At 40.4% G+C, this 25,614-nt stretch overlaps 1 protein-coding gene across 1 annotated transcript in view; it reads left to right on the plus strand.

Moving 5' to 3' along the window:
• LOC150090473 (immunomodulatory peroxidase-like) overlaps window positions 1–25,614 on the plus strand; it is a 400,214-nt gene that overhangs the window by 336,586 nt on the left and 38,014 nt on the right. Inside the window, exon 10 of the mRNA XM_090390327.1 lies at window positions 4,627–5,187. Within this exon, the coding sequence (XP_090246453.1) occupies window positions 4,627–5,187 (561 nt within the window). The remainder of the gene's footprint in view (window positions 1–4,626; window positions 5,188–25,614) is intronic.

Here is a 25,614-nt window from a genome sequence, read left to right on the forward strand (position 1 = left end):
AAATGCTCTTTCCAGGGCTTTTTGTAGACCACCACTATAAAGTGAAGCTAAATAACTGAAATGAATATTTGTCTGTTTGCCTCCAAAAACCTAAATGCAGCCCTGCATGTATGAGTGTGAATTATAAAGAAAACTATTTACTGCACTTTATTCCTTCTTCGTAAAAAATTACAACTACATAAATAAAGTCATAAAAATTAAAGTTAATTAAATAATTCGCGATATTAATGGAAATAGTTAATTATATTTTAATATTTAATTAGATAGTATGAATCAGAGCTGTAATGCTCAATATGTTCTACGTTAATAATATTAGTAAAAATCTCCTCTTATTATTTTATTAATACTTTTAATATTTAATGCGATGGATGAGCTTGGTGGAGATTTATTAGCTTATCAATATTAGGTCTTATCAATATCTGTAAGTAGAAGTCGTAAATCGCCATGTTTAACAGCATTCAGACAATTTCTTTGTTTTGTCAGCAATTGAGATACAGCACTGAAACCGGTTTCGACTAGATATGCTGTTGGAAAAGAAATAAGTAATTGTTTTACAATTCCCCACAATGCAGGATAATGGTCAGGGATTTTCTTTTGTAACCCAAATTCCTGATATGAATTTTGAAATTTTGGCTTCAGTTCAACTTCATTTTGTAACTCAATCAATTCTACAAAAATTCACCATCGTCATTATTTAAAAAAGGATTTTTTTTTCAAATTAAGGAGATCTTCGAACCTTTCCTGCATATCTCTGCGCAATATTTCTAGGTGATTACAAAAAGTTAGTAGACTTTCATCAGCTATTTTTTCTTTTTTCTCTATTCCCAACAGATTTGGAAATTGATACAATTCGCGTCGTCCTATGTTGCGCATAAAAAACTTTAATATTAAAATAAGTTCTGAAATTTGAGTTTTCGCCTTAATAAGAGTTACATCTTGTCCTTGTAAATGTAAATTCATTGAGTTGAATCTAGTAAATAAATGTGCAAGATAAACAATATCAGTTTTCATTTTCTTGATTTCATTACTAAGGTCGTTGTTCCTATCTTCAAAAAAGTCGACAACAGTATCAGAGATCATAAAATCTGTTGAGACAGTTGCCTTTTGACAGCCACCGAACCTCGGAGTGAAGTGTAAATCGTTCAAAATATTCACTGTTTTGATCACAAAGCTTTCGAAATATACGATCATTCAAAGAATGTGCTTTAATTTTGTTTATAAGAAATCAATGTTTATAGAATAATAAGAGTTTGTAGAGAATTCTGCAGTTGATCACCAAGTTTTTTCGCAACTAAGTGCTGATAGTGAATGACACAATGAACAGTAATAATATTTGGCACAGCATTTTTTAAATAAGCCATAAAACCCTTGTAACGGCCAATCACTGATGGTGCTCCATCCGCCCCTCCGTCGCTCCCTTTCATGCCTATCGCCCACCTGTCGCGCCCTTTCACGCCTACGCCCCCATGGATAATTCAAACGCCCCCAGGGGGCGATAGCGCCCACTTTTAGAAGCACTGTTATAGAGACCATGACTGCAGAAAATTATAGATTTCCAGAGAAACAGTGTAGAAACAGTGCAGTGCAGAAAACACTTTAGGGCGACACACGATGAAGCATATATGGAACTATTCAAGGAACATAGAAGCAACATTAAAAGGATGATCAGAAATCAGTACGCTCGTTATATTCAATCAGTTCAAAGCAGTTTCACAGTGAATGGAGACCTGAAACCATTTTGGAACACGCTTAAGAATTTTAATAACTGCTGAACAGGAAGCAGGAACATTGATTCCGATGGCAAGCCTACAACCTATGACAAAATTAAAGCAAATATTTTTGATACCCTTTTCTCCTCCTTTTCCGAGAAAACTGCAGCTACTGCTGCTTCAACTAATCAGTTTCAAGTCATTAAGGATGATACACTGAATAATCTCTCGGTGGACACAGCCGATATCATTCAAGCGCTTCGGAAACTTACAAAATTTTTTCAGCTGGCCCAGATAAGATTCCACTTATCTTGTGGAAGAAATGCTTTCAGAGCTTAAATATATAATATTGCATATATTCAATCTTTCCGTTAAGACTGGTATTTATTCCGCTCATTTCAAAACAGTTAATGTTATTCCTATCCCAAAGAGAAGCACAATCCACTCACTAGACAATTACCATTCCATCTGTCTTCTGAATTCGCTGGCAAAAATTCTGGACACTGTCATTCACAGCCAATTAATGTAATATTTTCAGCAATCATTTGCGGCTGCCAACATGGCTTCACCAGGGGCTGATCAACTACCACTAATCTTCTCACTATCTGGCAGCAGGTTCTAGACACCGTCAATCGCGGAGGCAGGTTGATATGATCTACTCAAACCTTGGTACTTATTTTGACAGTATCTCGCACAATCAACTTGCTAAAAAAACTAAGCCGCTGTGGAACACTTGACCTTTTCTATCCTGGTTGATAAGTTATATTTCATATCGAAACCATAGGTGATCATCGGAGAGTAAGTTTCAAGAGAATTTTTTCCATCGAGAGGAATACCACAGGGATCATCTCTTGATTCTCTTTTATTAACTATCTTTATCAACGAGCTACCGCAATTTGTTGAAAGATCCTATTAAGATGATATTAAGATCACATTAAGATCCTATTAGGATCCTAAAAGATCCTATTAAGGTGATATTAAGATCCTAATATTTGCCGATGATGCGAAACTATATTTGCATATCAGCAGTCAAGATGATACAGTTAACCTTCAGGCTGCTCTCAATTCCCTTGCTGATTGGGTTTCTTTGAATGGTCTGGAGGTTAATCCTAGGAAATGCAGCTCTATTTCCTTTGCAGCTTCGAGGAAAACTAACTTTAGTTAATCAATATTACATCAAGGAGATGCCGATTTCCAGAGTTGACGAAGTTAAAGATCTGGGAGTTACTTTTACCGCTACATGTGGGTTTGATAAACATGTTAGGAATATACTATACCAAGTGAAAAAACAAATTGGCTTCATTAAACGGCAAACGTACAAATTTCAAGACCCTCAGTTCTCTGTGCTCCAATTCAAGACAACTGTACTCCCTGTACTGGAGTTTGCTTCTCCTATATGGAACCCACGCTATACATATTTGATACTTCAAATAGAATCACTCCAGATGAAATTTATCCACTATCTCTCCAGATATAACCCCATGTTTTACAACAGAATCTTCTACCGGAATCTCTGTTCCTACTTCAAGCTTCAATCTCTGGAAACTGAGCGAACTGTTCTTGATTTAAAACTATTGTACCACATCTTCGCTGGTTCAACCTACCTGCCGGATCTTTTGAGCCATATTGACCTTAACGCTCCAGTGGTGGCTACTAGACAGAAGACTACATTCCACATCGGTAACTCCAGATTAGAGATATCCAGGAACTCCTTCTTCAAAAGAACATTGGCACTCATGAACAAGTTTGACTTGGATATGGCTGTGAACAAGAAACAATTTCACAGAACAATTTGGAGTAGGTCGACTGATTGACGTATGAGTTCTGGGCTAAAGATGTCCTCAGTAATTCATGTCAGTGTAATGATGACTCCTGCAGCAACCTGCTCTCTGCGATTGTTCATGGCGCTGGACTTGATGTCATGAATACCTTTTTTATTTCCGTAATTGGACTTTCATTGTGCAAAGTGTATTACTCAACAATTTTTTTTATATGTTGTACAATCTTTGTTCTCTTATCTTTTTTCTGCTGTGTTATACACTTTAACTGGGCGCATGCCTGTTGTGTATATTATATGTCAAAAATAAAATAAAAATAAAACCACCGAAGTAGAATATAAGGTAATCGTCGTTTATGTATAACACCACGACAAATTCCTGCGTCACGAAGAAGAAGAAGCGCGGATTTTGCCAATGTCAATCGGAATCCCGCAGAGCACCATCCTTGGGAGGTGTGTGGGGATAATGGATTCGTGCGAGGTGCGGTTGCTCTTATAATGGGCGACAGTCATTCAGGTACATGAACAGGAGAAGCAAACATTTAATTTTGAACAGTTAAAAACTTAGAATGTAATGCCTCACTCTTACTTCCGAAACTTCCCTCGGAAATGCGTGCGCAGTAAAGTTGCGGAAGTGTACTGCAGCAGCAGTTGATTGCTTCTGGGAACGCCGCGACAAGGAGCGCTTATGTTTAACTTAGTTTTTTTACTTTTTTGTTACAAGTGTAATATCTATTATGTTATGTTAAGGAAAGCTCATAAAAATTCTAAACATTGTAGACACCAAATGTTAATTTTTTTACTCTAACAGTTTAGGGTTAGTTAAGGCACAGTTCATTTCATCGAAATCGAGGGCAACTTTATCTTATTCAACATCAGTTTTTACGTTCAAGCTGGAGGTGGATGAGTTTCTGTACTCAAAGTTATCGCAACTAGTTAGATCGTGTTAATCAATCTCGCACTTCACTGCCTTGCCGTTGTTTTTCTCCCACAAAAATGTATCACCGAGTGTGAGAAAAACAACAACTTACTAACGATCTGAATTCAGCCAATGTTTCACAAAATCCAGAATAATAATAACTTGATGTTTTCTTTTAATGATGACCTTTATCGGAATTCATGCCTTGTTATTTTGTGCAGGAGGATAATTGGAGCTCAGATGCAGATGATCACTTACGGCGAGTTTCTGCCAGTCGTCCTTGGAGACCACTATATGGACTTCTACAGCCTGCGGGTGTTGAAGACGGGCTTTACCCAGTACAACTCTAAAATGGAAGCTACAATCATCAACGAGTTCGCTACGGCTGCCTACAGATTTGGTCATTCGCTCGTGGACGGCCTCTTCAGCGAAATCCAGCACTCGGGACACATCTCTGGAATCCTCCTGAGGAACTATTTCTTCTTCCCTTTCGAGCTGTACGATGGCCAGCTGGAGCCTCTTATGAAAGGCATGACTTTGCAGCCATCGCAGAAGTTCGATCCTTACTTGGTGCCCGATGTCAGAAACTTTTTGTATCGGCGAAGAGGAAACGCCACCGGGCTCGACCTGGCTGCCTTTAACATCCAGAGAGGTCGTGAACACGGACTGCAGGGATATACGTCTTATATCCACTACTGCTTCGGAATCGAAATCCACACATTTTCAGATTTGGATCGCTTCATGCAGGTGGAACGAAGAAAGCGCTTGGAATACATTTATGAGTAAGTACCTGTGGGAACTGGGTCTTTCTGTTTTATCTTATTTTAGTTAATTATTACTATATTTAATTATATACACTAGTTTTCAAAGAAAGTGCATCACCCAGGAATTTCATATTTTTAACCCTTTTCACGATGGTTTGATACATTAATAACTAGCATCACAAATAGAAATATAAACAAAAGATATTTATTGATACATTGGTGGGCAAAATGTAAGATCCAGTCAGGGTTTTCACCTGCAGCTTCTCATAGGAGTGGTCTGGATATAGAAAAGGCATACCAAAGGAACCTCGTGATGTACAGAAATGATGAAGGAAACAACACCGACACAACAACAGAAACAAAACGGTACAGAAGGACTTTATTCAACAATGGCAACATAGCACTGACTGCCATGATACAGATGCATCACTGCCAAAAATGGAACAAAGGGAAGAGGTGGTACTCAGTAGGAGATATAGCCACCCCTAATGTCGAAGCATGCTTTGCACCGCCTGTCCATATTTAGAACAATGTTGTTGATAAGTTCTTGCGGTAACATCGACCTTTCCTCTGTCAGCGCGATCTTCAGCTGGTGAGCAGTTTCTGGTGGGTGTGGACAAGCGGCTAGGCGTCTCCCCCAGAGCGTCCCATATGTGCTGGGAGTTAGATCGGTGGAATTTTATTTTATTTTATTAATAGCAAGATACACAAAAGGTAACCATTAACAGTGTATCTGAGATCAGATCAATAAACATAATAACAATCCACCAGGACGATAAACATTGATGTAGATTCAAACAATAAAAGCATATGTACAAAAGAGGATTGTATTAAGTTAAGTTACCGGTAAAACAAGTAATAATTAATCAGTCAGAGAATAGAAAAATAATATAACAAATAATAAACTACAATAATTAGATGTAAGCTAGTCACTTTGCAGTTTAAGAGAAGAGGCAAACTTGTGGATGGAGTTCATCAGTGCTTGGGAGTTGTCAAAGAAGTCAATGAGAGAGTCATTTGCTGATTTGCTGATTCTGTTCAGTGGACTGAATTTCAAGTCCGTGTTCGCAGAGTCAAGGCGAAACGGTGTAAGGTTCATGACTTTTCTACAGGGAGCATTGAAGTTTATTTTACTCAGGATATCAGATGCTTCATAAATTCCAGTGATTACTTTGGCTAGAAGGGCGATGTCAGCAGTAACTCTTCTAGTGCACAGAGGCCTCAGATGAAAGTAATCACACAGCGATTCATAATACACTGAGTGATAGAATAGAGGATTGCGGTACGTAAGGTAACGGACAAAATTTTTTTGGACTGCTTCAATTTTGTTAGTTAAAGTCTTTGTGTGAGGATTCCAGATGGGTGAACTGAATTTAAGGAATTGGCAGAACAATAGCTTTATAAAGGATAACCGCATATCTGTAGTTTTTGAACTTCTATGTGTTCCGTTTGATGAATCCCAGTGTTTTGAATGCTTTGCTGGTGATTTTAAGGACACGGGCATCGAATGTAGCACTGCTGGAAAAGAGAATCCCTAAGTCGTTAACCTGGTCACACCTTTCGATGATCACATAGTTAACAGTGTACTCCGTATTCATTAGTTGTGGAGATCTGCAAGATGAGAAAGAGATTACTTTGCACTTCGCGGGGTTAGCAGACAAGCCATTCAGAGAGAGCCACAGAGAGAATTTATTGAGAGCACATTGAAGCTGTTGAGAATCGGTAATCTCCTTCACTGCTGAGTAGATCTTAAGATCATCTGCATAGAGAGCAACTTGAACATTGGAGGTGTAGATGAAAGAAGGAAGATCGTTTACGAAAACAATGAAGGGAAGAGGACCTAAGGGAGAGCCTTGTGGTACTCCGCTTAGTGGTATAAAACAGTCTGAGTTCACTTGATCGATGATAACTCTCAAGGAACGATGCGTAATATAGCTGCGTAGCCATGAGAGCAAAGGGTCACGGATACCATATAGCTTAAGTTTTTACAGAAGTTGTTCGTGCTGGACTTTATCAAATGCCTTAGATATGTCTGTGTAGACTGCATCAACTTGTAGGTGGTTATCAAGAGCTTCCGAGGTGTATTGCCAGAAAGGAAGTAAATTTGAGACTACTGACTTGCCACTGCAGAAACCATGTTGATTCTGATCGATGCAAGGTCTGAAGAATTCGAAGAGATGTTTGTGTACTGCTTTGTAGAAAAGTTTAGCCAGGCTGTTTTGCAAGGTTATGGGTCTATAATCAGATACGTCATTTTTATCACCTTTTTTGAAAATAGGAACTATATTGACTTGCTTAAAGTGCTTAGGACACTTCCCCAACCTGAGAGACAAGTTGAAGATCCGCAGTATGAGGGGTTTTAATGTAGTGACAGTCATTTTCCAAAATAAGCCTGGAATGTCATCTGGGCCTCTAGTATAGTCATTTCTCATGCTTTTTAATGCCGAATTTAAATCTTCATCAGTGATAAAGAGGTTAATGAGGATATCATCTTTAACAGGTGTGAAGTCAGGAAATGAGGCAGGTCTCAATGTATCATTCGTTTGAATTCTAGAAAAGTGTTTGGCAAACTCTTGAGCAATACTGAATTCGTCAGATAAGAGAATTCCATCTGCGTTATGGAGTTGTAACTTTCTACTAGTTACATTCTTATGCTTCATGAAATTCCAGAATGGTTTGATATCTCTGTGAGTAAGCAGGCTATCCTGAACTGACTCTGTATACATATTGTAAGAGTTTAATATGAGCGTTTTCACTTCTTTGCGGAGTTGGCTGAATATTTCGTAATATTGGCTGTCACCTGATTGCTTATATTTGTTTCTATAAAATTCCATGGATTTAATTTTATGTATTAATTCGCTGTTATACCAGTGCGGGTAGGTAGAGCGTGTGGTAAGATGGGATTGAGGAACAATGTCAGATATAACTGAAGGGACACAGTTAATCAGGTTGCTGGTGAGCACATAGATGTCATCCATAGCGTCAGCGAGCTGCTTGTCTACGTTTCTAAGAGCTAGGTTGAGCAGAGGCCAGGTCAGCCATTCTGAAATTGAATCGTGGAGAACGGGAGCTGCATTTGAAGTTATGAGAGGTCACTGTGATGTCAAAAGTAATTGGCGAATGATCCGAGTGAAATATAGGGGTGTCATTGTGAACATCTATATGAGTAGAGGAAAATATTAGGTCGAGGTACGCATTTTCTCTTGTTGGAAAATTGCAAATTTGTTCAAGACCATAGCTGTGAAGCATATTAACGAGAGCCCTAGTCTGCAGTGATGGAGAAGAAGATCCTAAATTGGCCATTTGACAGTTAAAATTACCCAAAACCATTGCTATGTCGGCAGATTGAATTAGTGGGAAGATAGATTCCAGCGAGCTTTCTAACTACTGGAGGTCAATATTAGTTAAGGGAGGTGGAAAATAAAGCAATTCTATTAAAACTTTTAACTTGCCAAGATGAAGAAGGCAGTATACTGATTCAATATTTGTGAAATTTGATGCAATTTCACAGAGTATATGGTTAGAATGTATAATAGCTACTCCGCCTCCACGAGATCCTCTGTCCTTTCTAAAAATTGTATATTGTCCATCTATAATCTCCTGATCATCAATATTTATGGAGAGCCAGGTTTCAGTGAGCAGGTAAATGTCATAAATATGTGAGCCTTGAATTGCTCTGAAGTGGTTTATGTTGCTAATTATATTCCTGCAATTCTGAAGATAAACACTGAACAGTTGGGATTTGGGGATTCTATGACGAGAGGAGAATGTAGTATGTGTAGATAGCAGGGTATCTGATTGCTATGCCTGTGGAGAAGAGATTTTGGACTCCCTTGATGGTCTGTCCGTGAAGCGTTTTACTAGAGCCCCTGATAAAAGGGATCTTAGATTCAGCACTTTTTCTGTTTGTGATGGAAGGCATATTATTATAAAAGATGGGTAGGCGGGACACCGTGTCTTCAGAGAACGGACATCTACTCTGAAACCATATTCTTCTTTAATTAAGTTGATAAGATCTTCAGATTTAGTGGCGGGTCCAAGTCTAGAAAGAAAAATTCGGTCTTTTGTGGGAATAATTGTGATATTTTACTTATGTTTGAATAACTGATATTTTTCTGCACTAGTTACATTCTGTGTTTGATGAGTTTTGGCTGGAAGCTTGGAGGAAGTATGAGATATAGAGGCTTTAATATTTTCTGAAGGTTTGTTCTGTTTTGTTCTTTGGTGTGATATTTGAGACTGGCAATCAGAAACAGGTTTACTCACTGTGGTGGCAGATCTACAGACAGGTTTACAGACCTCATTAGATGTGGCAGCAGTTATTTTTGCATATGTTGCCTTAACTGATGTTGAAGAGGATTCCGCTTGGTGACTCTGAGCTTGTAAATTAGAGGTACAGGCAGAACTGTTCCGCAGAGGAGAGCAGGTGGTAGGAGTGGTTCTATTTACATCAGAAGAATCATCTAACAGAGTCTGTTTGGCAATAAATTGCTGTGTTCAATGACTTGAATCATGAATGTTAGCAGGCTTGGACAAATTAATATTTGCAGCAATAGAAGTATTGAGGCCGGTGGAAGGTGAAGATCTGGTCTCAGTACCGAGGGCATCGTCAGGTAATGAAGAATTCCTGTTCACTTTGAGCCCATTAGTTTCAAGAGTAGGTTCAGAATTCTTCCTAGCTTCCCTTAAGTGGCAAGACATAGCTGATGTGAGATTTTTAATTTGGGCGTTAATGTCGGAAATTTCAGCCTGTTGATTAGTTAATATTGTTTTTATACCACAAATCTCCGTGGACAGCTCGCAGTTTACTTCATTGAGTGTATTAGAATCCAGGAGAATATCAGATTTTGCAGTATGAGGTACGCTGATTAGATGAGTTTGAATGAGGATTTTCTGCATAGTATTAAAGAGTAGTTCCTGGAATTCAATTGATTGCAGAATACAAAAGGATGGATTCAGAGTTTCAGTAGGGAAGGAGTTAGCGCTGAAATCTTCTGATAGCACAGATATATGTGTTTGAGTTGATGCATCTGAGAGTTGATGCGACCCCAAAGACAACAAAGAAGGATTAGAGGCTTCATTCGGAGTCGGCATTTCTAGTTATTGGCATGATATTTGTCTCAAATGAACTAGAGTACGGCATTGCAACTTTGTTAGCGGAAGAGGAGGAAAGTGACTCAGGTTCCGTGCTGTTTGGCGTTGCAACAGTTATAGGGCTTTTCTGAGAATTACTGAGTCGACATCTATCACAACAGAATGATTTCCGCCGACTTTTATTTAATTTTTTCAGGTCAGAATGGGTACAGTCATTGCACATTAATTGTTTGCACTCAATACATTGGACAATGGATTCAGAGCCGGTCCCACAGATGGTGCAGACGCTAGAATTTTGACAGGAGGTAGTATTTGTCATATTGAATTCAGTTGCTGTAGTGTTACTAGATAATTTAATATCACCACAGTTGTGGTTTAGCAAGCAATTGGCACTGTGACCAGCCGGTCGCCTTAGTTGTTCCGCAGTGAAATCCACAGGTAGCAGGGATCTAAGTAGGGAGAGAACAGAGCTGCTAGGCAAATCTCTAATGCCTGGTCAAGGTCAAGTGTCTGTTGGACACATGTATAATTTGAACTACAAGATAATGGCTGAAAGCGCTTGTATGGAGTAGCAGAATGAACATGCAGAAATTCATTTAATACTTATCTGTTGTCTGTTCAAATAATAAAGTACTTTCACCTGGCAATCCAAGGGCCTATCCTTATGTGGTGGCACTAATAGGAACCTAATACTTTAATTAAAAAAACACCCAAATCAAGAAAAGTTTACGGAGCACATCATACAGACAGCCGGACACAATCGTCCCCCTAGCGGGCAGGCTAATCCACGAACAATGTCCTCACTTTCCAAATACATATCAACAGCTGCAGTGCGATGGGGTGTGGTGTTATAATCCATAAATCCTAACTCCGGGCCAATGGTGCCTGGAAACAGATGCACATGGGGAAGGATTACCTCAGTACAGTAGCGTGCACCGGTTACAGCACCGCCTTCCAGTATCTGGAAACTGTACGTCCATCCAAGATAACGCCTCTCCAGACGAGAACACCTCGACCTCCATATCGATCCCTTTCAGCGATGTTTGCCTGGTGATACCGAGTGCCAACCTCTCGCCAGATTAGCTAACGTCCAGAATCGCTACTGAGACTGAATCTACTCTCATCAGTAAAGAATACCTTAAGTAAAGATTTTGTGGTTGTAACCTTTAGAAATAGTGTTGGTTCTTAAGTTTTGCACACCAGTGTAGTTAAGGCAAAGCTAAGTAATATTTGACAGGAGCTCTCAAAATATTCCGAAATGAGCATTTGTAACTTTTATACAACAATTTTGTTAAACACGACGAGAAGTATGGCTGAAATGTTATCAGAATTTGCTTCAGTTTATCATTTTAAATGGAAAACAAAATGAAAAGTTCACCAGGTGCAAACTAATATTTAGTTGAACCGCTTCTGGCCCTGATGACAGTAGCACACCATCGAGGCGTTGACAATATGAATTTCTGAAGATAATCAACTGATAGTTCGTGGTCCCAAACACGAATTATGGCTTAGTCAAGATCACAAAGGGTCTTTGGTTTCTTTCTGGCAACTGCGGATTCCACACGATGCCAACTGCTCTCTATAGAAAAGAGGTCCAGGCTGTTTCCTGGTCAGCTAACAGTTGTAATGGACCGTTTTTTCAACCATTTTTCCAACTATTACAAATGTAAACAGATTACCGTCGAACCTCTAATGCAGAAATGAAGTTAAAGTAACTACAGAAGTGGCTACTTGCACTTTACCCCCCCCCCCCCCCCCGATGACAAGGAGCAGAGTCATGCTGAAAGATTCAGTTACTTGTCAAGTTGAAATGGACTCTAATGGTTGGCAGCAATGTGCCTTCCAATATAGCCAGGTATCCATTAGCAACCAGACGGAATCCTTTATAAACTGCAGGAGACCTATTCGGCAGTACGAAATTCACTCCCATATCATTTGGCTGGTAGGCAATTTCACTGTAGACACCATACCGAGACACGTAAATTCTAAAGCTAAAGCAGAGCACCAAAAAAAGCCTCCAAGAAAGCATCTGGAACGTGAGGTCGTTGTCCAGTCTTATTAAAACTGATACATTTTCATTAAATATCGTGATTTATCCACAGTCACATATACATAATTACTTCTCTATTTTTGAAATAATGCTGTAACACCATCTGCAAAGAATCTCACCTCTTATTCATCGAAAGACAGCTGCAATTTGTAATAATTAGCATTAGCATTAGAAGAGGCATATGATGCAAGAAAGCAATTTATGGAGCTTCAGACAAAAAAAAAAAAAAACACTTCCATTTCACCCCTCCGTTCGTTCCAAATACCTGTTCAGCTCAGCCATTCAGGCTATCAACTTCAGGAAAAACAGATGAAAGTGTGTTTCACCAACCAACTACCCGTTAGCTAAAGAAAATTTCCGCGCCTCTCTCCTATATCTGCCTTTCCTGAATTTGAGCAAGAGGAAGAATCCCATCAGCATTGAGCATGCTCAAACCATTCAAGGCTTTATACATCTCAATCAGATCACATCGCGGGTGCCTATTCTCCAGACAATGCAATTTGCAAAATTTAAGTCTTTCTTCGTAAGCGCAACCCTTTGTTCCATTCACTAATCTTGTTGCCCTTCTCTGTACTCGCTCCAGCAAATCTACATCCTTCTTGAAATGATTCATCTCAATCATCTATACTGTATACAGTACTCAAGGTGTGGCCAAACCATTGCCTTATACAAGGAAATAATTACCTCATTATCCCCGCTAGAAAAATTCCTGTATATCATGGACAAGACACCATGAGCTAGTCTTGCAGCCCGTCCGCACTGCTCAGAAAACTTGATATCTGCCTGCACAATTATCCCCAGGTCCTTTTCATTCTCTACCACTATCAGAGTTGATACGTTGCTCTGGGATTACTGTTTCCCATACGCACTACTTTACATTTGTCAATGTTAAACTTCATTTGCCACCCCTCAGCCCATCGGTTCAACCTTTCCAGATCCTGTTGCTGCAGCATACTTCAGTAGTGTCATTAACAGCCCTGCCGACCTTTGTATCGTCTGCAAACTTGGGCATTAAGCTTGATATACCATCATCAATATCATTTATAAATACAGAAAACAATAATGGACCCAATACTAAACCCTGAGGGACTCCACTAATAACATTAGTATACGATGAGCTGTGTCCATTGATTACTACCTCTGCCTTCTACCCCTCAATCATCCCTTTATCCATATCACCAATTTCCCTACAAAGCCACACTACTACAATTTGGGCAATAGTCTTCCAAGCGCAACAGTATCAATAGCCTTGCCGACCGGGATAGCCGGGTGGGTAAAGTGCCTGCCTAGTAACCCAAAGGTCGCCCGTTCCAATCCCGCCTCGGGCTTGGATCAAAGTACTGCAAAAATCTTGGGAGGCGCATTATGGCCACTGAAGCCGAAGTGCCGACAACTACCAAAATAAATAAATAAATAAAAAAAAATCAATACCCTTCCTAAGATCGAAATATATAATATCAAAGTTATTCCTTGCATCCAGTTCTTTTGTGAATGAATCATAGTATCCAGTCAAATTGGTCAGGAAAGACTTTACCTTTCAAAATCATGCTGTGTCCGAGCTATAATTGTAGTCTTGTCTAGATGATCCTGGAGTGCTTCTTTAACCAGTGCCTCCATTAATTTTCTTAGAACAGAAAGCAAACTCACGGGTCCTTTTTTTTTTTAATGTAAACCCCACACACAAGAGGTGTTAGAACCATTAGTACTCAGTACCGTGCTTGGTTGGATGCTGAGAAGACGAAAGAAAATATTTTTTGACATTGAACTTGAACATCTGTAGACTGTAATTTTCAGGAAATTACGTATGAAGGAAGGAAGGTTGTTCCAGAGAACGGCAGCTGAATGAATAAACGAAGAAAATGAAAAGGTGGTTCTGTGAGTTTGAAGTTGGACAGTAAATGGAGGATGTTGGCTTGGCTGGTGGCGGCACGCGTTCGGACTATTTTGAAAGATAGAGCGGGAATTATAGAAGCCAATTCAGAAGAACAGTGCCCATGGAAGTATCTATAGAAGAGGCAAAGGAGCACAAACAATACGTCTATGAGACAGTGAGTGGAGAGACTGTTAGAGATGAATCATAAATTAACCTAACTGCCCTCTTCTGAATGGAATCAAGAAGCTTGAGCGGTTTTGGGGCACGACCCCAGATGTGGGAACATTATTCCATGGCAGGGCGGATTTCCGATTTATACAGAGTGAGCAGCTGTTTGGAAAAAAAAGTAACGCCGTGAGCGAAAGAGAAAACCAAGTTTTTTAGATGCAGAGGAAGCAATATTTGTAATCTGCTTGTGCCAAGAGAGTTTAGAAGACAGGGTAATCCCCAAAAGAGATATATCATTTTGCCTAGAAATTGGAGTGTCAAAAAAGATAAGCATAGGAGCAGAAGAATCCTTTTTTCGAGATATAAGACAAGACTGAGTTTTTTAAGGGTTGAAATCAATTAAGTTTTCTTTGCCCCACTGGAGAATTCCCTGAAGATCGGCATTTAAGCAATTAGCATTAGCATTAGTAGAGGCATATGATGCAAGAAAGCAAGCTTATTCAGCATCAGCCAAAAAAAAAAAAAACACACACACACCACTCCCATTTCACCCCTCCGTTCGTTCGAAATACCTGTCCAGTTGAGCTTTAAATTTGTTTAGGCTATCAACTTCAACAACAAGTGATGGAAGTCGGTTCCACCAACCAACCACTCGCTGGCCAAAGGCAAATTTCCGCACATCTATCCGACATCCGTCCTTCCTCAATTTGAATTTATGCCCTCTGAGCTGATTATTCTGAGAAAGATGAAGAATCCCATTGGCATTGAGCATGCTCAAACCATTCAAAGCCTTATACACCTCTATCAGATCACCTCGCCGGTGCCTAGTCTCCAGACTCTGTAATTTGCAAAACTTAAGCATTTCTTCGTAAGAGCAACCATTTGTTCCATTCACTAATCTTGTTGCCCTTCCCTGTACCCGTTCCAGCAGCTCTACATCCTTCTTGAAATGAGGCCTCCAGACCTCTATACAGTACTCAAGATGTGGCCTAACCATTGCCTTATACAAGGGAACAATCACCTCCTTTTCCCTGCTAGAAAAATTCCTGTATATCATTGACAAGACACCATGAGCTACTCTTGCAGCTCGTCTGCACTGCTCAGAGAACTTCATATCTGCCTGCACAATTACCCCCAGGTCCTTTTCATTCTCCACCACTGTCAGTGTAGTACCGCAGAGTTGATACGTTGCTCTGGGGTTACTGTTTCCCATATGTAGTACTTTACATTTGTCAATGTTAAACTTCATTTGCCACCTCTCAGTCCATCTGTTCAACCTTTCCAGATCCTCTTGCAGCAGCATAGCGTCAGTAGTGTCCTTAATAACCCTGCCAACCTTTGTATTATCTGCAAACTTGGACATTAAACTTGATATCCCATCATCAATATTATTCATAAACACCGAAAACAAACAACGGACCCAACACTGAACCCTGAGGAATTCCACTAATAACATTAGTCCACGTTGAGCAGTGTCCATTGATTACCACTCTCTGTCTTCTGCCACTCAACCATCCCCTTATCCATAGCAGCAATTTCCCTCCAATGCCACACTGCTCCAATTTGTGCAGCAGTCTTCCATGTGCAACAGTATCAAAAGCCTTTCTAAGATCTAAATATATAATATCAAAGTTATTCCCTGCATCCAGTTCTTTTGTGACTACATCATAGTATCCAATCAAATTGGTCAGGCAAGACCTGCCCTTAAGAAAACCATGCTGCGTCTGAGCTATAACTGAATTCTTGTCTAGATGATCCTGCAGTGATTCTTTAACCAGTGCCTCCATTAATTTACCTGGAACAGAAGTTAAACTAACAGGTCTATAATTACTTGTGTCAGCCTTTGATCCTCCTTTGTGAATTGGGGTTACATTTGCACATCTCCAGTCTATGGGTACCTCCCCTGAGTCCAAAGAAGCTCTCATAATTATGGCTAGGGGTTTGCTTACTTCCTTTGCTGCCTCCTTTAATATAACTGGATAGATCCCATCCACCCCAGGTGCCTTTTTTATGTTTATCCTCAACAATCTCTCCTCCACTTTCCTCTCAGTTATTACAAAATCATCATGCTTACTGCCAATGTTTACTTTACCTACATCATTCTCCGTCCTGAATAACTCCTCATGCGTGAATGTAGATGCAAAATACTCGTTTAGATTGTTAGCCACCTGAGCAGGATCCTACCTCAATTGGTAGCAGATTTTCGAGAACTTGAAGCTGATTGAGCAAGACAAGTTTTCACCAAATGGAAAGTGGAATGCAATGTGCTATCATCGGCAAAACTATGGATAGGATTTCCAGTCAGTGGAAGAAGGTCATTAATATATAAGAGATAAAGAGTGAAGGAAAGAACTGAACCTTGGGGGACAACGGCACTAGTGAGAAGTGAGAAGACAGAGACCCATCTACCATCAGCCTCAGTGAGCGATCAGAGAGAAAACTGGATAACCAATTACTAAAAACATTTGGAAAATCATAAGATGAAACTTGTTTAGAAGACCTTTATGCCAAACACGATCGAAAGCCTTTGAGATGTCAAGAGCAATTACTTGTGTTTCGCCGAACCTTTCCACTGAATTAATCCATAAATGGGTAACACAAGCCAGAATATCAGTATTCTGTAATAAGAAAAAGTGGGTGGGACATTCTGTATGAAGTAATGAAATTTTCGGATATGGCGTACACATGGTAAGAGTATACCAAGAACCTTGACTTAACGTGGCCTCGACAATGCTCCCCGCAAAGATACTACTCGGACTTCCTCCGTTCACTATCTGGCAGAGTAGAGGTAGCAAGATTATGCACTAGCTGATCCGGAAGCCTCCTAGAGAGTTATCAATAGGTTCGATGTGGTGTACTAACTAGCGGGCCGCCAGCGAACACCGTTTTAGAGCTGTACCCTCGAAATGAAAGGAATATTGGATCTCGCCACGATGTTCATCATAACCTCAAAGTCATCAGTCATACTGCGTAATGGAAGAGATGGGGGAAGTGTTGACCGGAACTTAGCTCTAGGGACTAAACTTGGGTTCCACCACTTCAAGCCTCCAATAAGCAAAGTGGTGGCATTGCACCGATTGATGAGAGTCATCTACCACCTAGTACTGCCCTGTCATATAGAGGGGCGGCATTCCTCCATATGGTCTGAGCGCCACACCTCGGCCCCTGTTAACGTTCGTTCACACCTGGGTGGTCATCTACCAGGTACTTGTGTATGGAGGTTATACCCAGGATTACTAACAGTTCCACCATCGTGAAGGTGCAAGCAGAGGATTTGGCTGTCACAGACTGTCCGGTCTTCGCCGAAATTAGATCCACTTGACTTGAGTATCACCCGAATATCAGTTCCATCAGCGTTTTAGACTCCCAGGTAGCAAGTACAGCTTGTCTGGCATATCTGTGAGAACCTGTGACAACCACAAGGACCATATAATTTGATCCTCCTTTGTGAATTGTGGTGATATTTGCATATCTACGGTCTATGGCTACCTCCCCTGAGTCAAGGAAGCTCTCATAATTATGGCTAAGAATTTGCTTATTTTCTTTGCTGCCTCCTTTAATATAACTGGATAGATCCCATCCATCCCGGGTGCCTTTTTTAATGTTTATCCTCAACAATTTCTCTTACGATTTCCTATCAGTTATTACAGGATCATCTAGCTCACTGCCAGAGTTTACTTTACCTCTGGCATTCTCCTTCCTGAATAACTCCTCATTTGTAAATGTAGGTGCAAAATACTCGTTTAGGTTTTTTAGCCACCTGAGCCATCAATAGTTGAACGATCAATATCCAGTGGACAAATCTGATTCATCTCTTTCCTTCTAGAATTTACATAGGTAAAGAACTCTTTTCTGTTTTTCTTTGCATCCTTTGCCAAGGATTTCTCATAATCTGCCTTTGCCTGCCTGATCTCCTTTGTGACTTGGTTACAGACCAGCTTATATACTGTCATAAGCTTCCATGTCACCCATTAATTTATATTAGAATTTGTTTTAGTATTAGTAACGGCCGCATGGTGCAAGAAAGCCTGTGGCTTATGCTGCATCAGCCAAAAAAAAAAAAAATCCGAACCAAACAATGATAAAAACAAAAAATAAATATATAACTAAATAATAATAATTAATAAATAAAAAAATAATAATAAAATAAAAAATAAATAAAAAGGAAATTAATCCTATCATCCTATGCGCTTCCCTTACCCGAAAGTACTATCCAGATGACCTTTGAATTTCCCCAAACTGTCGGCCTCTTCCACCCATGAAGGCAACTTATTCCTGTAATTTATAACTCGCTGGCTAAAATAAAACTTCCTGCAGTCCAATCTAAACATTTTTCCCCGTAACTTGAATTTATGTCCCCTAGTTCTAGCATCATTTATAATCTTGAAAATTTTGTCCTCATTCATTTTACTGATGCCTCTCAGAGCCTTAAACACCTCAATCAAATCTCCTCTAAGGTGTCTAGTTTCCAAACTCTGCAACCCACATATTCGAAGTCTTTCTTCATAAGGACGCCCTTTTGCCGATCTCACCAGGCGAGTTACCCTTCTTTGCACCCTTTCAAGAAGCTCGATGTCTTTCTTCAAGTGCGGTCTCCATACTTGAACACAGTATTCCAAGTGTGGTCTAACATAAGCCTTATATAATGGGATTATCACGTCCCTATCTCTACTTGCAAAAGTTTGATAGATCATTGATAGGACACCATGGGCCTTCCTTGCAACCTGTCTACAATGCTCAGAGAACTTCATGTCTGACCGTATCGTAACACCCAAGTTCCTTTCCTCCAGTACTGGGTTTATTTGAACTCCACCAAGTGAATACGTTTTTTTGGGATTACTGTTTCCCAGGTGTAATACCTTACACTTTGTTGGATTAAAGCACAGCTGCCATTTTTCTGACCATTCCTCAAGTCTATCTAGGTCTCTCTGAAGAAGCTCAGCTTGACAGTGATCATTAACTACTCTACCAATTTTAACATCATCTGCAAATTTAGACATCACGCGCTCTATCCCTTCATCAATGTCGTTTATGAAAATTAAAAACAACAGTGGTCCTACTACTGATCCTTGGGGAACCCCACTTCTTACATCAACCCAATCTGAGGAATAGCCATTTATCACAACCCACTGCCTCCTGCCCTGAAGCCATCCTTCTATCCATCTAAGGATTTTCCCAGTGATTCCAACCTGTTCCAGCTTATAAAGCAACCGCTCATGTGCGACTGAGCCAAAAGCTTTGCTGAAATCTAAAGAAACAATGTCGAAATTATTCCCTAAATCCAGCTCGTGAGTGACCCTTTCGAAATAGCGAACCAGATTTGTTAAACATGATTTTCCCTTTACGAAACCATGCTGAGTATCCTTGAGAATTTCAATTCGATCCAAATGATCCTGAATTCCACCCTTGATCATTGCCTCCATGATTTTCCCTACTACTGAAGTCAGACTGACAGGTCGATAATTTCCAACTTCACTTTTAGAGCCACCTTTATGTATGGGTGATACATTTGCACTTTTCCAATCCAAGGGAATCTCCCCAGAGTCAAATGATGCTCGCATAATTAGCCTCAATGGTTCAATGCACTCGCTTGCCGCCTCTCTTAAGATTATAGGGTATATCCCATCAACTCCAGGAGCTTTACTGGTCTGTAGGCTCGAAAGTTTTTTCATTAAATAATCTTGCGAAATTTCAATATAATTAATTACATATTTTTTAACTTCGCTCCCACAATTTCCCTTTGCCACAAAAGGCTTTTCATTTGTAAATATCGATGCAAAATAACTGTTGAGTTCATCTGCAACGGGAGCTGGTGTATTTATTACTATCCCCTTTCCCTTACGTAAAGGTCCGATCTCGTTTGTCCTGCTCTTCTTGGCATTTATATATGTGAAGAATTCTTTATCCCCCCTCTTTGCTCTGTTTGCTAGTGATTTCTCATAAACTGCCTTTGCCTGTCGAACCTTTTCTGTGGCTCTATTACACATCACCTTGTAGCTGTTATAGGCTTCAGTACTTTTTATTGCTCTGTAACCTTTCCATGCCACCTTTTTCTGCTCAAGTAATGCGGCAACCTCACTATTCATCCAACTTGGAACCCTCCTCGTGGAGAATATGTATCCCATGCATTTTTCGTCTCTGCCACATGTCTCCTTAGTTAATCTGACGTCCATTTAGGCCTAAAACCTGAACAATTAAAATTGAAACAGACAAAATAATGCAATGGAAAACGACTAACTAAAGGAAACTACAGGAAGGCCCAATTTAGGAAGTATGTAGATCTGCTGGAAAGGATGTAGACACTATCAACGAGATTGGTGAATGGAATGAAAGGGTGAATTTACCGAAAAAAGGCTTCAACTCTGCAAATGAGTAACCTGCTCTTCAGTTGTACAGTTATGTGTGTTTGTTGCTCCGGTTAATCTGTTAAATTAACAGAATTATGCTTAGGTTTATATGATGATTTTGATGTTGGTGTATTCCTAATTTGACGCTGAACAAGAGGATATCCATTGTGTGGCGACCTGGAAATCCAGGTATTTATTATTTATTATTTTCTCATAGTGCAAAATTTGCTGTTTTGCTACTAACGGCTGATCAGGGATATCTACCGCTTCTGGCTACAATTCAAGGTCAGGCAAATGCGCTATGGGTTTGTACTTGCGGTCAGGTGACCATGTGGACATGTGTTTTTGTAAAGGGCGGCCTCTTAGAACGTGAGTTCATCTCCGCCTCGTATCTCTGTGAAGAACAGTATCACTACAAATGGGCCAGATGTGTGTGCGGTCGGTTTGTGGGTATTATGTGTGTGTTCTGTTGTTCTGTTCTGGCCTCTTGGCTACCCAGAAGCTTCAGTCGCCTGGACAGATGATTCTGGGTACTCGTCCACACCACGGGAAAGTGGGCCAGTCCCAATGGGGCACGTACTGTCTCGATACGAGACTCTGACCCATCTGATGTTTCCAAAATGTGGGCCAGATTTCTCTGGGGGCCCACTCCAGAGAGCGAAAAAAATAATAAAATAAAAATAATAAATAAAAGTAAATAAATAAATAAACTAAAAACAAAATATTTCCCGTGGTGCAAAAAAAAAAATTAATAATAATAAACAAATAAATAATTATAATAATTCCCCGTGGTCAAAAAGAAAATATAAAAATAATAATAATAAATAAATTAAATAAATAAATTCCCTGTGATAAAAAAAAAAAAAAAGAGAGAGAGAGCTGTCGGCACCAATGATAGCTCACATCTCAGGTGTCAGAACAGAGCGCGAGTAAAAAAAAAACAAAAAAAAAAAATAATAATAATTACAGAATAAATAATAATTTTAAACCCACAGTGAAGAGGAGATGTAAGTCGTGTTGCTAGCAGAGCGAGAGTAAGAAAAAAGAAAAAAAATGGGAGAGTGCTTATCTATCCTGCAAAGAGTGACAAAGAAGAAAAGGTGAGCCAAGGCTGCTCCTAGTTCCAGGGCAGAACCCAGAACCAATGCAGAACGCAGGTTAGAGGAAAAAAAAAAATGAAGCTCAGGAAATGAAAAAAATAAAATAAATAAATAAAAAAAAAAAATAATAATAAATAAAAATAATTAAAGAATAAATAAATAATTTTAAACCCACACCCTGGCCACAGTGAAGAGGATGATGTAAATCGGGTGCCAGCAGAGAGAAAAAAAAAATGGAAGACTGGTTATATATCCTGCACAGAGTGAGAAAGAAGAAAAGGTGAGCCAAGGCTGCTCCTAGTTCCAGGGAGGACCCGCAAACAGTGCAGAACGGAGGTTAGAAAAAAAAAAAAAAAGAATAGTCAGTAGAAGGAGTGACTTTCAGTTGGCAGTGGAATTGTTAATGATCGGCATTTCCACGTCGGTGATTGGCGATCAGTGTCCTCCTCCAGGTAAATACCTCAGCTGCATAGGTCTGGAAGGCTTCGGGGTCGTTCTTTGTACATATCAGTTGATGCAGATCTGCTGGTGGGAAGTCCTGGATCTTATTCTGGAGACGGTTTCGGATGTCGTTGTAATGTACACACTCCAGAAGCAAGTGTTTCCAACTTTCACTTTGTCCGCAAAAGCAGTAGGGAGTGTCGATGACTCCCAGTGTATGCGGTTTCTCATTTAGAAAAACGTGTCCGGTAATGAGAAAGGAAGATTCGAGACTGAGGGAGAACCATCGGGCGTTATTTTTAGTGGTTGCAAAGGTTACCTCAGGAAGAAAACTCCGAGTTACAACCCCTACAGCAGAAGAACCCCATCTGGTCTGCCATACATTGAAGAGTTTATTGAGACATCGAGATTTCTCCTGCTTTATATCTTGTAGTTAGTGAGAGTTCTATATCCAGGATCTTTGCCGAAATACCTTTTTTAATTCGATAGTAGAGCCCCTTGTAGATTGTGTAAAGGTCGAGAGGGAGGGTGCCTGCTATAACTTGGAGAGCTGTTGTAGAGACTGTACGGCGGATTCGATGGGTCGCCAGTAACATAGCTCTTTGTATAGAGTTTAGTTTTTCTTTCTTCTTAATGATGGGAACTCTGTGAAACCAGACCCCCGGCAGCATAGGTTAGTATTAGGAGAAAGGCAGCTTTATAATAAAGAAGAAGGGTTCGTTTTGATAGTCCCCACTCACTTCTTGAGTTCCGTATAATTGCGGCGTAGAATTTTTTGGTCTTGGAAATCAGATGCTGTAGATGGTGTAAGAAAGACAGGCGGTTGTCTATTACTGCTCCCAGGACTTTTGTCTGTTCTATAAAGGTTAGCTGGGTTCCATTGATTTTAACTTCGGGAGGCCTTCGTAAGTCGAGTCGATTTTTAAACACCACCATCTTAGTTTTGGCAGGGTTAATTTGCAATTTGTTGATTGTTGTCCAGGTAGAGAAATGGTTGAGTACTCTCTGTGCTGTGGATTCGAGGGCTGCCCTGGAATGACCAGCGACCACGATGGTGAGGTCATCGGCGAATGCTATGATTTTCGTTTTTTCAAAACTGTTACTGAGCCAGCTCTGGAGCACCATATTCCAAACCTAGGGCCCCAGGACAGAGCCCCGGGGACACCCACGGTGGATGGGTTTAAGGACTTGGCGAAATTTTTACTTAACTACTAAGGAAGCAGGTGAATGCTGCAAGGAGGCGAGCCCAGAGAGCTAGGAACCTGGGATTGGATGAAGCAGCTGAGTATGTAGCTAGCTATAGGAGCCTGCGAAATAAATACGTGGGAGACTTGAGGAAGGCCAAACAACGGTCATGGGAAGATTTTGTAAAGGTTGAAGGCAATAAAGATCCGTGGGGTCTTCCTTACAAAATTACGATGGGTCGAACTCGGGTTGATTCAGTTGCCCATACAGTTGTCGTTAATGGTATTGAGTCTCTTACTTGGGAGGACTCAATGAGACAAATAATGGGCTCCCTGTTTCTGAAGGACACTCCACAGGAGGATTCGCTGACCCAGGGTCGTGTGAGGGCGGAAAATAAGGCTTATAGTAATGCGGATATAGAAAAAGCATTTGAATTAGAAGAATTAAAAGTGGCACTACAGCAAGCAAGAATCGGGAAAGCACCAGGGTTGGATGAAATTTTTATTGAAGTGGTAAAGAAGTTATGTGAGACGCATGCCTGGTTGTTGCATGAAGTGTATAACGCGTGTTTGAGTGAGGGCATCTTCCCCAGTTGTTGGAAAACAGCAGCTCTTAAAATTTTATTGAAGCATCAAGATAAAGATTTCAGGGACCCAAAGTCATATAATCCAATAGCCCTCTTGTCTGTCTTGGGTAAGACATTTGAGAGGATGCTTGTTGGTAGAACTGAAAGAAGATATGCAGAAGGAACAAGAACCAGACCAAGGGATGGCATCCTCAAGGCAATATGGATTTAGAAAGGGCAAGGCAACGGAGGACGCAGTCTCTGGGATGTTGGATAGTGTACGAAGAAGCGAGACAAAGTATGTGCTAGGAGTCTTTGTGGATTTCAGGGGCGCTTTTGACTCTCTCTAGTGGGAGAGTATACTAGCACGGCTTAGAAAAATGATCTGTCCAATGAATTTATATAAACTGATGCGGAGCTACTTCTCCGATTGGAAGGTCATCGTTAGAAGTAGATTTTCTTCTATAGATCAGAAGATAGAGAGGGGAGCGCCACAGGTTACGATTTTCGAACCTCGTTTTTGATGAAATCTTGAATGATGACTGGGACGATGTGGAGATCTTGGCTTATGTAGATGATGTATTCATATTGATCCAAGGTGATGCCCGGGCAGCCCTGGAAAGTAGGGCTGAGTGGGCTCTGAACAAGCTGAGTGAGTGGCTGGATCAAATAAGCTAAGTATTTCACTAGAGAAAACAGTGTGCATGATTTTGAAGGGAAAGTTGAGTGCTGGTAGAAATCCTACAGTGAGAGTTCGGGGACGTTCGCTGAGATGTTGCACGAAGGTTAAATATCTTGGAATAGTGATAGATGAGAGACTCAGTTTTGTCCCCCACGCCAAGTACCTAAGAGAAAAAGTCAAAAATATTTACGGAAAAATTAAAAGAGTAGTTCACCAGGAATGGGGCCTGAGGGGTCGTGCCCTTAGGCTGATGTATGACTGTATTTATAAGACCATAAATGACTTATGGTTGTGGTGCTTGGGGGGCGCAGTAGCACATACATTTGTTAGACGACACTTGTTTGCGTCCCAGAGACTGGCTATCCTGGCGCTAACTAGAGCGTGTAGGACTGTGTCCACTGATGCACTGCATGCTCTGTCCGGGAAGGAGCCTATAGATTTGGTAATAGCACAAAGATACTTGCTATATAAAACAAAAAGAGGTTCCCTGGCGGAAGTGTTTGGCATGCAGGCCTGTCCGGGTATCAATAAGACGTATGGTCCAATGGATGTAAGATCAGAAAGGAAGAGATTGGATGAAGAAATTATCAGAATCTGGCAGGCGCGGTGGACGCGGTCAGAGGTAGGCCGGGTGACATATGGGTTCATCCCAGATGTCAGGGCTCAAAGGATGAGGAGTCACTGGCCGATGCTTGGTTTGTTCCCGACACTGGTGGTCACAGGACATGGACTTAAGGCTAGATTGGCTAGATTTGGGTTGTGTGAGAATCCTAACTGTGGCTATGGGGAAGAAGAAACAAGTGAGCACTTGCTGTGTGGTTTCCTCAATACGCGGGATATCGACAAAGATTATGTTTGGCAATGGGTGGAATTGTTGAGCCGCATGGAGTCTTTCGAGACCGTGAATGTTTTAATGCTTTTGTGAGGTACGTAGATGAAG

Source organism: Mastigoproctus giganteus, chromosome 2 (assembly GCF_048544385.1).
Source record: "Mastigoproctus giganteus isolate SK-2022 chromosome 2, ASM4854438v1, whole genome shotgun sequence".
In the NCBI taxonomy this organism is placed as follows: domain Eukaryota; kingdom Metazoa; phylum Arthropoda; class Arachnida; order Uropygi; family Thelyphonidae; genus Mastigoproctus; species Mastigoproctus giganteus.